Source organism: Sinocyclocheilus rhinocerous, unplaced genomic scaffold (assembly GCF_001515625.1).
Source record: "Sinocyclocheilus rhinocerous isolate Xijiao unplaced genomic scaffold, SAMN03320098_v1.1 scaffold402, whole genome shotgun sequence".
Classification (NCBI taxonomy): domain Eukaryota; kingdom Metazoa; phylum Chordata; class Actinopteri; order Cypriniformes; family Cyprinidae; genus Sinocyclocheilus; species Sinocyclocheilus rhinocerous.
The window spans coordinates 656,335-672,567 of NW_015626336.1; the positions used below are offsets into that span (position 1 = coordinate 656,335).

The 16,233-nt window shown below is 34.4% G+C and overlaps 1 protein-coding gene across 1 annotated transcript in view; it reads right to left on the reverse strand.

The window, feature by feature from the left end:
- Positions 1 to 16,233, reverse strand: part of LOC107711371 (dedicator of cytokinesis protein 1-like) — a 275,068-nt gene that overhangs the window by 225,301 nt on the left and 33,534 nt on the right. Inside the window, exons 2-5 of the mRNA XM_016516364.1 lie at positions 6,716 to 6,799; positions 5,332 to 5,372; positions 2,165 to 2,220; positions 334 to 430 (exon numbers count right to left, since the gene is read on the reverse strand). Of these exons, the coding sequence (XP_016371850.1) occupies positions 334 to 430; positions 2,165 to 2,220; positions 5,332 to 5,372; positions 6,716 to 6,799 (278 nt within the window). The remainder of the gene's footprint in view (positions 1 to 333; positions 431 to 2,164; positions 2,221 to 5,331; positions 5,373 to 6,715; positions 6,800 to 16,233) is intronic.

Genomic DNA, 16,233 nt, shown 5'->3' on the forward strand with positions numbered 1-16,233 from the left:
TATAAGTTGCATCAACGATTTAACAGACTTTAATTGCAGTGTTCTTAATCTTTATAAGTTAGTAGTACTGTTCGGGTTTACAGTGTGGGGGCGTGTTAGAACGAGCCGTTTTAGGTAGGCGTGGTTGACTCTTAACTTATAAAGAATATCTCTTTGGATTTGAGACTTTAGTCTTTGCAACTTTACAGATCTTCTTTATGCACCAAGAGCTTGTAACACTCCAAAGAGAAAGGAAAACTTGAAATCGCATCATATGACCCCTTTAAGTGTGCAGAGGAAGTATATGCAACTTTTGGGAGATAATACTAAAATCTGGAATAAACGCAAGCTTACCACATATAGGTCCCTCCATATTGCCGCCCATTCTCGCAATGTAGTTGTGACCTCATGAACCAGCGGAAGCTCGGTAGGAATGACCGTCTCCTTTTGTCTAAAAGAACAGTGATAGAGTGCAAAACAGAAACAGCACAATAAGTGAAGGAGTTTTCCAAGAATATCGCTTGTGTGGGAAACAATAGGCTGTTTAACTGCATCTCACTGCATCCACGTCAGTAATTCCTGCTTACTACAGGCTCCTGAGGACCCGGAGTCATTCAGATCCCTTCATGCCAATGAAAACTAATTACCAGCATCAGTCATCAAAACAGTGCTTATGAAAACTGAGCTGGGCTTTGCTCATGATTCCAATTACTCTCACACACTCACACCAAACCAGCACTCACTCATGTGTATTATGTTCCTGAACCACGCTTGAAAACCTATTTCAGACTCAAAAATCTCCCATTAAGCCAATGGGCTGCTGGAGCACTAACTTGTTTTAGTAAGACATCTATGGGAAGTATATTGTGAGCTGTGCTCAGGCTGGACCAAAGCTGATATAATCAGACCAATAACAGAAGTAACAGGATCTACAGATGCAGCAAAGGAGTGTAAAGTTTAATGCGGATGTTCCAAAACATAGTGAGCTGCCTACATAGGGAACTGCCGTCAAAAACAGCATCCTAACCATAGTAGAGACTCACAAGGTCAGATAAGGAAATATTGGTGTTTAAAGGTCTGAAAATGGTGAGATGTGACAGAAATGTTGGGGGAACATGGAGTCTGTGGGTCTTTACATGAAGAGGGTACTAAATAGACTGCCAAACTCTTAAAAATAATGAAATATATGAGAAGATTTTTTTCTTAGCAAATGAGCCTTTATTCTTAGCAGATGATCACCAAGAGGTGGTACTTAATCTCCAGAAAATGTCAAGGATAAATTTCATATTATATAAATATTAAATATGCAAAACATGGCAAACCTCATGTAAAATTAACATTAATTGCATTAGTTGCTAAAAATTACAATTTTGTATTTGTTAGCAACATTAGACAAAAACAAAAATAGACAATTAAAAAAAAAAAACTAAATAAAATAAAAATTCACAAATACACAGGCTAATAAAATAAAACAATATTTATAAAGAAAATAATGAATTAGAGAAGAACTTTTTGTCTTAACAAATGATCACTGAGAAGTGGTATGTAACCAGAAAATGTTAAGGATAAATGAAATAGTATATAAATATATTTTTATGATGTTTGCCATTTTTGCATAATATATTATTTTAAAATCATTATTTGCATGAATATGTAATTTGTAGCAACGATAAACAAAACAAAATAAGCAAAAAATAATATAAAATACTAAAATAAAAAAACAAACACAAATCAAATCAAATAAAAAATATAAAAAAGCTAAATAAAAAAATAAAAAAGAATATAAAACTAATATAAAATAAAATAATAAAATTAAATATAAAATTAAAAAAATTAAAAATTAAAAATAAAATAAAATAAAAAATAAAATATCATTCACAAATACACAGGCTAATAAGCTAATGTCACAATACTATAAATCTGCACTGCTCTTAACTAAACTACATCTAGTTCTGATGCTTTTGAGTACAGAATGAAACATAAGCAGATTTATAGTCAACATTTTTCCCACTGAGTTCGTCACAACAAATCCTGGGATTGCCTTCTCTGTGAAGGATTTGCAATCTGGCTGAAACAAGTTGGTTTCATTAAAGAGCTTCAGTAATGTCTGCTAAGATGTTGCTAATGCTTTCTTTCCTATTCAGCAAGTTGCAATTTTTTTAGGAATATGAATGGACATACTGACCCGCTGCCATCAACTGTGGCCTCTTTCAGATGCATGTAGCAAGCCGGAAACACTCCCTGGACATACAGGAACACATCAGAAACACGAAACAAAGGAAAAATTCCAGTTGAGGCCTGTTGAATGATTGTATTAAACAAGAAAGCTGACTTTTCTTTGGAAGCGTTTCATACAGTAACTCACCTTCTTCGATTTTCTCCTCAGCCGATATCCTCGATACCATCCTGAGAAGAGAAAGAAATATCACAGCAGTCAGACGGAAATGCCAACAATTAGATTACAAAGAGACGCCACTGTGTCCCTATAGCACAACTAGAAAACAATATTCTGAGATTATAAAAGACATGTTTCATAAATCTCCTGGAGATACAAAGTGAGGTGGCGGGCATGTCTGCAAGGTATGAACAAATCATTCAACACTGAAGTGTGTGTTTTTGAGATCGGCTGAGACTGGAGAGAGGAAAGCTTTGATGACATATCTGTGTCCTAAAAAGGTGAGAGGTGACATGAGGTGAAATGAATGGGCAACAGGGAGGACTTGACATAAATGGGGTACTAAATAGAGTGTGTAACTCTTAAAAATAATAAAATAAAGAGTAGAAGTATGTTTTTTTCCTTCCTCTGCAAATGATCGCTAAGATGTGGTACTTAACCTTTAGAAAAGGTATAATTAAATATTATATGAGCTGGTTTAAGTTCTATTTATGTTAAATGAGGTTTGCAATTTTTGCAACTCTCAAACCAAAATACAATTTAAAAATATAATGTGTGACTTTGTCATTTTCAAGGACTAAAAGTAAACATCCAAAAATAAAGACAGAAGATCCACAAAACAAAACAAAACAAAACACAAAACAAAGAATGCAGGTGATGCTGCCTAAAACAAGTTATAATGTAGAATATTTTCACTGTCAATTGTTTGTTACAGCTTTCATTGCATATTATGCATAAAACATTGCTCAGTTGTGCAGCTCACTGGGTTTTGGATCATAAATCCGGTAAATAAAATCTGGAAACTGTTTACCAATCACTCACCAATCCTGGACCAAATTTTGGTTTGTAGTTATTGATATGTTGTTTTTTTAAGTAATTTAATGTAATGTAATTTTTTTAATTAAAGAAATGTAAATAAGTCATTATAATATGAGAGCTGATTTAAAATGATTTAAGTGATTTATTGTAAATGAGGTTTGCAATTTTTGCAACTCTCAAACCAAAATAAAGAGGGACAATCCACATTAAATAAAATAAAATAAGATAATTCAAAATAAAATAAAAGTAAAGTAAAATAAAATAAAATAAGTAAAATAATAAAATAAAAAAGATAAAATAAAATGAAGATAAAAAAAATTCTCCTTTTGTCTAAATGAACAGTGATAGAGTGCAAAACAGAAACAGCACAATAAGTGAAGGAGTTTTCCAAGAATATCGCATGTGTGGGAAAAACAGGCTGATTAACTGCATCTCACTGCATTCACGTCAGTAATTCCTGCTTACTACAGGCTCCTGAGGACGCCGAGTCATTCAGATCCCTTCATGCCAATGAAAACTAATTACCAGCATCAGTCATCAAAAGAGCTGTTAAGAAATCTGAGCTGGGCTTTGCTCACGATTCCAATTACTCTCACACACTCACACCAAACTCGTGCATATTATATTCCTGAACCACGCTTGAAAATCCATTTCGAACTACAAAATCTCCCATTAGGCTAGCAATGGGCTGCTGAGGCGCTAACTTAGTAAGACGTCTATGGGAAGAATATTGTTATCTGCGCTCAGGCTGGTTTCAGGGAGCAACACTGATACAATCAGAACAATAACAAAAGTAACAGGATCTTCAGATGCAGCAAATGAGCGTAAAGTTTAATGGGATGTTCCAAAACATAGTAAGCTACCTACATAGGGAACTGCCTTGAAAAACAGCATCCTAACCATAGTAGAGACTCACAAAATCAGATAAGAAAATATCTGTGTTTAAAGGTCTTAAAATGGTGAGAGGTGACAGAAATGGAGGGGGAACGAGGAGTTTATGGGTCTTTACATGAATAGGGCACTAAATAGAGTGTGAAACTCTTAAATTATGAAATATATAAGAGAAGGTTTTTTTTCTTAGCAAATGAGCACTTAAGAGATAGAGATGGCACTTAACCTTCAGAAAATGCCAAGGACAAATTAAATATTATATAAATATTAAATATGCAAAAAATGGAAAACCTCATATAAAATGAATTTCATAACATTTTAAAACCATGGTTTGCATTAATTTGTATTTTTAGCAACATTAAATAAACAAACAAAAATAGACAAAATTATAAACAAAAAAACAAAAACAAAATAGTAAAATAATATTAAAAATAACAATATTTAAAAAAAAAAAATGATATAAGAGATAGATAGATATTTTTTTCTTAACAAATGATCACTGAGAAATGTTACGTAACCTTCAGAAAATGTTGTGGATAAATGAAATATTATATAAATATGAATTTCATATGAGGTTTGCCATTTTTCCATTATATTATTTTAAAATAATTATTTGCATGAATTTATAATTTTTTTTAGCAATGATCAAAAATAGACAAAAAATATAAACAAAACAAATAATAAAAAATAAAACAAAAAATAAAAAACAAAAAATATATAAAATAAAATAAAAAAATAAAATAAAATTCTCAAATACACTTCACTTTGCACATGGGAGACATGACTCACAACTGTTAAGCTAATAAGCTAATGTCACAATACTATAAATCTGCACTGCTCTTAACTAAACTACATCTAGTTCTGATGCTTTTGAGTACAGAATGAAACATAAGCAGATTTATAGTCAACTTTTCTCCCGTTGAGTTCGTCACAACAAATCCTGGGATTGCTTTCCCCACGAAGAATTTGCAATCTGGCCGAAATGAGTTTGTCTGGAAAGAGAGCTAATGTCTGCTAAGATGTTGCTAATGCTTTATTTCACATTCAACTAACTGCAAACTTTCAGGAATCTAAATGAACATACTGACCCATTGCCTTCAACAGTGGCCTCCTTCAGATTTATGTAACAAGCCGGAAACACGCCCTGTACATAGAGGAAACAAAGGAAAATTCAAGTTGAGGCCTGCTGAATGAGTGTATTGAAGAAAGCTGACTGTACTCTGGAAGCGTTTCATACAGTAACTCACCTTCTTCGATTTTCTCCTCAGCCGATATCCTCGATACCATCCTGAGAAGAGAAAGAAATATCACAGCAGTCAGACGGAAATGCCAACAATTAGATTACAAAGAGACGCCACTGTGTCCCTATAGCACAACTAGAAAACAATATTCTGAGATTATAAAAGACATGTTTCATAAATCTCCTGGAGATACAAAGTGAGGTGGCGGGCATGTCTGCAAGGTATGAACAAATCATTCAACACTGAAGTGTGTGTTTTTGAGATCGGCTGAGACTGGAGAGAGGAAAGCTTTGATGACATATCTGTGTCCTAAAAAGGTGAGAGGTGACATGAGGTGAAATGAATGGGCAACAGGGAGGACTTGACATAAATGGGGTACTAAATAGAGTGTGTAACTCTTAAAAATAATAAAATAAAGAGTAGAAGTATGTTTTTTTCCTTCCTCTGCAAATGATCGCTAAGATGTGGTACTTAACCTTTAGAAAAGGTATAATTAAATATTATATGAGCTGGTTTAAGTTCTATTTATGTTAAATGAGGTTTGCAATTTTTGCAACTCTCAAACCAAAATACAATTTAAAAATATAATGTGTGACTTTGTCATTTTCAAGGACTAAAAGTAAACATCCAAAAATAAAGACAGAAGATCCACAAAACAAAACAAAACACAAAACACAAAACAAAGAATGCAGGTGATGCTGCCTAAAACAAGGTATAATGTAGAATATTTTCACTGTCAATTGTTTGTTACAGCTTTCATTGCATATTATGCATAAAACATTGCTCAGTTGTGCAGCTCACTGGGTTTTGGATCATAAATCCGGTAAATAAAATCTGGAAACTGTTTACCAATCACTCACCAATCCTGGACCAAATTTTGGTTTGTAGTTATTGATATGTTGTTTTTTTAAGTAATTTAATGTAATGTAATTTTTTTAATTAAAGAAATGTAAATAAGTCATTATAATATGAGAGCTGATTTAAAATGATTTAAGTGATTTATTGTAAATGAGGTTTGCAATTTTTGCAACTCTCAAACCAAAATAAAGAGGGACAATCCACATTAAATAAAATAAAATAAGATAATTCAAAATAAAATAAAAGTAAAGTAAAATAAAATAAAATAAGTAAAATAATAAAATAAAAAAGATAAAATAAAATGAAGATAAAAAAAATTAAAATTAAAGACAAAAATAAAATAAAAATAAAATACAATACTTTGTAGTTATTGATATTTTTCCCCATAATCTTTCTTAAAATAGCCTTGGTGAAGGTTTAAATGGTTGAGCTTGAATAATCATTGTTTCATATTGATGCTTTGCTGTGTCACATTTAGTTACAACATAAGAATATGTCTGTCTGTGTGTGTGTGTGTGTGTGTGTGTTTCACCTTCATAAGTCTCCAGAATGTGTACAGTGTCTCCGATCTGCAAGGACAGCTCTTCATCACTGCGAGCGTCATAGTTATAGATTGCTGCAGACAGATAACAAAACACTGTAGTGAGACACATGGCATCAATTTCTGCTAGGTGTGTGTGAGAGGGAGAGAGCTATAGATGCTGCAGCAATGCAATAACTAACCACACAGCAAACAATAGCAGCTCAGCAATAAACACCGCCTCCAGTATGACACATACAAGCACCCAAAAGATCATGACAATGCAAAGTGTTTGAATGCTTTATATCACGATTTTCAGTGAATAACTACTTTAATTACTTTAAAATCGCCATCCATATTCATCTTAACACTCATTGCAGCCCTGCAAACACTGGTATTTCCTTCAGGAAGTGTGTGATGCCTTTAGTAAAAAGACGGACCCTCCATGAGTCGAGTTTTACCGGTGTGTTCATCTTCCCGGACGCTGTCGATGGCGTTCACGCAGTGTTTCTCAGCGACCCTGAACGGCCAGATGACCCCGTGACAGAGAGACAGCAGAGGACGAGCAGAGAGCGACAGATAGAGAGCGAGACCTGTGAGGGTTAATTACTGTCTCTATTTGAGTCTCTGTCAGACTCTCACCTTCATTCTCACACACGCTGTTTCTCTCGGCTGACTCAGAGTCTCTCTCAGTGAGAGAGAGAGAGAGAGAGAGAGTAATTACACAACATTCTCACCGTGGGCCTTTTCAAACAGAAACACAAAGCAGCCGTTTCTCTCTGTAATCTCTCTCCCTCCATTGGTTTCTCTGAATCTGAATTGAACACCTCTGCAGCACATCATGACAAAAACATTTCAGTGCATGTCCTGTGTGCCTGCAATCACACGCATACGAACCAATAATTATAAGTTACTAAACTATACAAAAGAGAAAAAAGCTCAGATAAACACAAGCAAATAACTGCCACATGACATTTCAGACCTGAATGTTAATCAACAATTGTTGAGCTCGTAAGAAAAATATTACTACAGAATGTATTCATATTTTGAATTACCCTATATTTTATTAATTGCATTTTAATTTTAATTTAAGCCATTTTCATTTTTGTTTTTGTGATTTTTATTAGATTTTACTTTTTATATACATTTCTGATGTACATTAATTTATTTTTAAGTTTGAGAACTTTTAGTATTTATTGTTGTTGTTGTTGTTTCTAATTTTGTGTCTAATTTTATTATATTTCTAAATATTATTTCTAATGTTATTTTTAATGTCCATTACACTACTACAGTTCAAAAGTTTTGGGGAGAGTAAGGTTATTATTTATTTTATTTATGTATTTATTTTTAAAGAAATTAATGTGTTTGTACAGCAAATATGCATTTCTTTTTCAAATAAACTGTATTCAAATGTTTATTTTTTTCAAATAAATGTTTATTTTAACTTTCTATTCATCAAAGAATCCTGAAATATATATATATATATAAATATATATATACAAAAATATGAAGCAGCACAACGGTTTCCAACATTGATTAGAAATGTTTCTTGAGCAGCAAATCAGCATATTCGATTGATTTCTGAAGGATCATGTGACACTGAAGACTGGAGTAATGATGCTGAAAATTCATCTTTGATCACAGAAATAAATTACATTTTACAATATATTGAAATAGAAAATAGCTGTTTTTAATAGAAATAAAATGTCACAATATTACTGTTTTGTGTATTTTTAATGAAATAAATGCAGCCTTGGCGAGCATAAGAGACTTCTTTTAAATATATTTTTAAAAATCTTGTAAAACACACAGAGGTAATGCTCATCGTGACTTTAGATAATGAATGTACTGAACGCACACATTTCTCTCCATCTAACAGAGCTTTAATTACTGTATACACATTAAACATTTCTACAGACTATATACATAAGGTGGCATGGCATCCCAACTAAGTCAGACAAACTTGAAAAAGCCATGAGCCAGCAGAGCTTCCACTCATCTGCACACGCTCCAGACAACCAGAACCGCAACATCAAATCCCATATGCTGCCGTTCTGATAGCCCCACAAGAAGCCAATCCAATTACACAACAAACAATATATGGAGAGTCAGACACTTCCACGATAGGAGAGCCGAGTAATGCCTAGAGAAAGAAGGAAAAGGAAATGGTTGAGAATATGTCCCTAATGTGCATACGAGTCACAAACCGCCACAGATTCTGCTCTTATCTTAGTAGGAAGAACACTGTACCAGATGACATCGTTCTGAGCTTTCTCTCACACACACTCGAGGAAATGCACACTTAAAGACACAAATGATCATATGAGCTCAGCTCAGACTGCTGTGATTTGGAATTTCAAAGCCTGGCTAACAGGTGGCTAAACACACCACAATAATGCACAACTGCTACAGGTTATTAATTATATAAGAGAACTTTAGAACGTGAAATAGAGAAACTGAGGAAAAAAAGTGAGCCACCTCAGTGTCTGTCTATATAGGCAGCAAACTTCTCAGGCAGAATCTTTATTCTACAGAGATAGAAACCAATCAATCAATCAATAAAATTCAATGAAAAATATTTACAATGATATACAATGATATACAATGATATTTATCTTATTTGTAAAGTAAAAAATTAACATCCTGATGCTACAAATGAAAACCAAGTGAGCAAAATAAAACAAAACAAATAAATATAAATACATTTTAAATTAAAATATCATCAATAAAATAATAATCCTGACACTATTGGGAAGTGAGTAAATAAAATAAAACCATAAATAAAAATAAACAAACAAACAAAACAAAACAAAATAAAAAGTTAATATTTAAAAAAAATCATTATTTATAGTATAAAATGAATATTGCCATCCTGATGCTATGCTACTGAGATAAACAAGCAAGCAAATAAAATAAAACAACAAATAAAAATAAATAAAAATAGCATCCTGATACTATTAAGATAACCAAGATATCAAATAAAAACTATAAATAAAATACATAAATAAAAATCTTTACATCCTGAACCTATTGTGATAACCATGTGGACAAAAGGTTATTATTTATTTTATTTATGTATTTATTTTTAAAGAAATTAATGTGTTTGTACAGCAAATATGCATTTCTTTTTCAAATAAACTGTATTCAAATGTTTATTTTTTTCAAATAAATGTTTATTTTAACTTTCTATTCATCAAAGAATCCTGAAATATATATATATATATAAATATATATATACAAAAATATGAAGCAGCACAACGGTTTCCAACATTGATTAGAAATGTTTCTTGAGCAGCAAATCAGCATATTCGATTGATTTCTGAAGGATCATGTGACACTGAAGACTGGAGTAATGATGCTGAAAATTCATCTTTGATCACAGAAATAAATTACATTTTACAATATATTGAAATAGAAAACAGCTGTTTTTAATAGAAATAAAATGTCACAATATTACTGTTTTGTGTATTTTTAATGAAATAAATGCAGCCTTGGCGAGCATAAGAGACTTCTTTTAAATATATTTTTAAAAATCTTGTAAAACACACAGAGGTAATGCTCATCGTGACTTTAGATAATGAATGTACTGAACGCACACATTTCTCTCCATCTAACAGAGCTTTAATTACTGTATACACATTAAACATTTCTACAGACTATATACATAAGGTGGCATGGCATCCCAACTAAGTCAGACAAACTTGAAAAAGCCATGAGCCAGCAGAGCTTCCACTCATCTGCACACGCTCCAGACAACCAGAACCGCAACATCAAATCCCATATGCTGCCGTTCTGATAGCCCCACAAGAAGCCAATCCAATTACACAACAAACAATATATGGAGAGTCAGACACTTCCACGATAGGAGAGCCGAGTAATGCCTAGAGAAAGAAGGAAAAGGAAATGGTTGAGAATATGTCCCTAATGTGCATACGAGTCACAAACCGCCACAGATTCTGCTCTTATCTTAGTAGGAAGAACACTGTACCAGATGACATCTCTCTGAGTTTTTTCTCACACTGACGCACACACACTCGAGGAAACGCACACATAAACACACAAATGATCATTTGAGCTCAGCTCAGACTGCTGTGATTGCAATCACAAAGCCTAGCTAACAGGTGGCTAAACACACCACAGTAATGCACAACCACTACTAGCGATGTAACGATTCACTCAACTCACGATTCGATTCACGATTTTGATTTCACATTTTTTTTTTTTTACAAAATGAGATTTAAGACAAATTATAAATTAAATGTTTCGTTTTATTTTTGCTTGGGCAAAATACTGTACGTTTCTTTGTGAAATTGAAATATAACACTATTCACAAAATTCAAATTACAAATAATACTACTGATGATAAAGAACGGGTTGAATGTTAACAACTTTCGTTTCCATATAACTATAAACTATGATAAAAGTTCATCAGCATGCATTGAATAATCCCATGTTGTAGCGCAAAAATATATATATATATATATACCAAATCATGCTCGTGCAACCAGCTGAGAAAGTTAGATGCAAAAGAGCGCGACCAGTGGGAAGAATGAGTCTGGAGCCCTGATCCACTACAGGTTATTTATTATATGAGAACTTTACAGCGTGAAATGGAGGAATTGGGGGAAAATTGAGCCACCTCGGTGTCTGTCTACATAGACAGCAACCTTCTCAGGCAGGATCTTTATTTTACAGAGATAGAAACCAATCAATCAATCAATTAATAAAATACAATGAATTATTTGTAAAGCAAAATATTAACATCCTGATGCTACGAATGAAAACCAAGTGAGCAAAAAACTATGAATAAATATTAAATTAAAATATTAATAATAATCCTGACAACATTGAGATAACCAAGTGAGTAAATAAAATAAAAAAATAAAAACAAATTAGTACCCTTAGACTATTGGAATAACAAAGGGCAAATAAAATAAAAAGTAAAAAAATAAAATAAAATAAAAATAAAAAAATAAATAAATGTATAAAAAATTTAAAAACACACAAAATATTATTATACTATAAAATGAATATTAACATCATGATGCTACTGAGATTAACAAGCAAGCAAATGAAATAAAACAACAAATTGAAAATTTTTTTATAAAAATAAAAATAGCATCCTGACACTATTGAGATAATAAAACTATAAATAAAATGCATACAAATCTTAGCATCCTGAACCTATTTGCTATAACCAAATAAAATAATAAAAAATACAAATGTTAATAAATTTAAATATTTAAAAAATGAATCAAATAAAATGGATATTGCCATCCTGATGCTACTTGGATAACCATGTGAGCAAACAAAAAAATTAATTAAATTAAATATTTAAAAAATAAAAACATTTATAAACTAAAATGAATATTACCATCCTGATGCCACTGAGATAACTAATTGAGCAATAAATAAATAAATAATCATTCCTGGCTTTGTCTCCTGCGTACCTAACTAGTCTTCTACCACGCTACAATCCATCACGCTCCCTAAGGTCGCAAAACTCTGGACTTTTGGTTTCCAATAAGTTCTGTGACAAAAGTTAAAATGAATCAGTTGGTCATTTGGATTTCTTGATGAAGTAAAAACGTTCTGCCATGTTCTACCCCAGTTCATGATATCCTCATCAAGTTCACAATCTCTTTCCCATACATGCTGTATAGCTAAGCCCTTTGATGTGGCCTCCAAAACCTTCCCGTACATCCATGAGGTAAAGTGTCCAGACAAAGTCATATCCAGCCAGGTAATAATTGGATGCGAGGGGAGCATTCCCCCCCAGGGCACTCCATAGGCCTTCATGGCCGATCTTAGGCGCAGATATAAAAACAAGGAGGAAGTTTCCGTTCCATAGCGTTCACACAGTTCTTGAAAACTTAACATGCCTTTAGGTCCCGAAATATCTTTCAGTGTATAGATGCCTTTCTGCATCCAGTCTCTGGAGACAAATGGTGCACCTCCCGAAAGAATTTTTTTTTAATTGATTTAATTGATTTTTTTTAAACTTTAATTGATTTTTCGGTACATTTCTGCCATATGTACATTAACTGACAGTCACCACTGATAAGCTACCACTAAATATTGTAGAAACTTAATTTGCTGTAAAGTTGCTTTGCAATGATTTGTATTGTGAAAAGCACTGTACAAATAAACTTGAATTGAAAAAAACTTGAATTTGTTGACATAACCCAGTGAGGAAATAAAATTAAAAAATAAATAAAACAAGTATAAGGTAAAATAATTTCACTGCCAATTGTTTGTAGCTTTCACGTGCATGTTATGCATAAAAACATTGTTCAGTTGTGCAGCTCACTGGGTTTTGGATCAGAGCTGAAGGAAGAAGACTAAACAGAGAGAGGAAGTGAGGATGGGAGACACACAAAGAGGATCAGAGCAGCATGAGAAGACCCGTGTGTATGCGACTCTGACAGGAAGTTCAGGCCCCTAGAAGCACCCGTGTCCCCCGAGAGAGAAAGCAGACGCTTCAGTCGTCTCTCTTCCAGCCTGGCTCTGAGTGAATGGAGTCCATTGAGCCGGACACAGACACCAGCTGCAGTCACTCGCCTGCCCTCTAAACCTGTATCTAAACCACAGAGATGAAACACTATGAACATTTCATATCACGATTATAGTAACCAAAATGATCAGCCTTTAACCACTGTTACCACATCTATAATAGAGAATTTTACATACATACATACATACATACATACATACATACATATTAGAGGTCGACCGATGTTATCGGTTTTGCCGATTAATCGGCAACGATAGTTTTTTGCTGGAACTATCGTTATCGGCAAAAATCCATGCCGATAGTTTTCCGGGTTGCGTCCGTTGCTGGAACGGCTGAGAAGGGTCTGCTGTCATTATACAGTACAAGAGCGGTTGAACTCACTGACAGCACGTGCTATTTGTTTAGACACGTGATACTGCACGCTGAACAGAGCGGGAAACTTCAGACGCGGATTTAAATGCAGCCGACAGAAAATCCTGCCGCGCCACAGAGCGCCATTCACATAGTTTTCCATTAAATTACATTATATTTGTCCCGAATTGTTGTTAATGCTTCATTTATAGAGCTATAATATAGATCGCGCTTTCTCTTTCCGTTTGCTCCGTTTTTTAAACACCAAACTTCAAACTCATCTATGCCTCATTGTTCGTTCATTCTTGAAGTAAACTTGTGTCCGTTTGGTGATTAAATAAACTGTTTTAGACCGCTGCTCGAATTGAACGCGACGCGTCCGGAGTGTGTGTGATACCGGTGAGTTCTCCTAGACCAGAGGTCGGGAACCTATGGATCGCTCGCCAGATCTCTCACCCTTTACTAACAAATTATCTATTACACAAATTAGACATCACTAGAGATCAGCAATTCCTTTGCTGTAGAGCCTACATAAGCTCTACATATACATGTAAAATAATAATACATTTTCTGTACTGGCCAAGGTGCGTGTTCAGTGCGCAGTGACAGGGCTGAAACATATACTTTGTTTTATATGTTTTATACTTTGAAACATTGATAATCGTGATAATCAAATACGGTTTAAATGATAGTTAAATATGAAACAGTAAAACTAACCATTGGGACCTTTTATTGTGGTTTACATCAGACCTGCAGAGGCACCGCAGAAAACGGTTCGAGCGGCCAGTCTTCAGGGCTAAAACATGGGCATTATCTGTAAAGCACTCCATAACAGCAGGGAATGAGATGTGTGCGGCCCTATTGAAGTCACTGAGTCAAAAGCACACAAAAGGAATGATAAAATAATGTCAGATATCTGGCCGTAGATGATGAGTAACTCCAGTCAGAAAATAACCGGCCACTACAGCCAGGTTGCGTGAGCCGCCCATAGCATAGAGAGCAGGAATACTTGAGCAGAGGAGAAAGAGAGACGCTTGGATTCAAAAGACGCTGAGAATAAGGCAGAGGTTGAACAATTTCTAACAGAATGCATGACACAACGAAGGTGCTCGAGCAAAACTTCATCAGTTTCAGAGAGCTGGGAAGGTTTTATAACATAAGAGGGGGTCGAGAGCTTCTCTTTGAGGTTTGGAAGTGTAATAAAGGATTTTATTCTCTCACTTAGCCAGACATTTCAGTGTCGCTATAAAGTCTGGTCCATCCTGCAGTTTATTAGCGGTGTTTGGACAAACCCTGAACTCTGAGTATTAAACTTCATTTAGGCATTTGTGCTACAGACATAAAGGTATAGTTTACTATTATTTTTTCTAAACAACTGAACTTAAAGTTTTCACCTGATTGAATCAGCCATAAACCTACAAGTGAGGGAGGATCATGGACCGTATTGAGGGTCTAGCATGCTAGAGACATGGGATTGGGGTCTTCTGACTTTGCAAACCTAGAAACTAGGGGTCGACCGATTATCGGTGCCGATATTAAGCATTTTTATGATTATCGGTATCGTTCATTTTCAAAACCAATTCGCAGATAAAATAACTTGCTTTTGAAACACGCTATTTGGCTCTGATGCAGCCTGTCAGAACTCACCACTCTGTGGCCTAAAGCAATCTCCGCCCACCTGATTTGTTGGGAGTCACGAGCTGACCAATCAATGCGGAATTCACACTCACTCCAAAAGCGCTTGCTAACTGGAGCTGCTTCAGTGATCCCCCATCAGTTGTCTCTCAAAGGTAAGGCAGCAGCAGACATTGCTTAAGTTGCAATAAATTACAATCCACTAACGTTACACTGAAGTTGCAAAACACCTCAATATTATCTATGATTTCCGTGATGCAGAAAATGTGGACGGAATCGCGGAATCCAGTCATATAAATGGAATTTACTGTATGACGCGGAATGTCACGGAATTTGTCAAAGTTTGGATGAATTAATCAAAAGTAGGTCAGTACACTTAAATAGAGTCGCAATATGGACTAGTATCTGTAAATATTAAGCCACAAAAATAATATTTAAATATGAATCCTGCATGTTCCGCGTGTCTCTGTGTATGTAAATGGTACAGACACGCGGTTTTGTTTTCTACACACAAAGTGTGCGACGCTCGCGATGATTTCAGCTTCTGTCGTCTCACTACATGAGGACATAAATACATGAACAACATCTCCAGAACTGCTCTGACTCCCTTTGAGAGTCACTTCTTGATCATTTGACAGTTTAATTTGAGTAAAACTATCGCAGTGTTTTCCACAGACTTTTACACTCTATTTGTGGCTGCATATATATGCAAATTCATTCTCTGCCAGCAGGAGGCGCTGTTGGAGTGGTAGAGATCAAGGTTTCCCCGGTAACGCTGTACACAAAGCAGGGCTCCACTCACAAACGCTGCTTTATCAGCTATTGCAAGATGAAATGAAAATGACAAACAAAATTTTCTGAAGACAGTCAGGTTCCTTCAGAAATACAGTGATATAAAAACACCCACACCGGGTTTCAATTTTGAAACGTGCAGTGCTCATGTTTATTCAACGAAGTCAAAGCCTTTTGGAAAATCTATTTGTGGCGGTCAGTTTTGATATTGTGGCGGGCGCCACAAATAAATCAATGT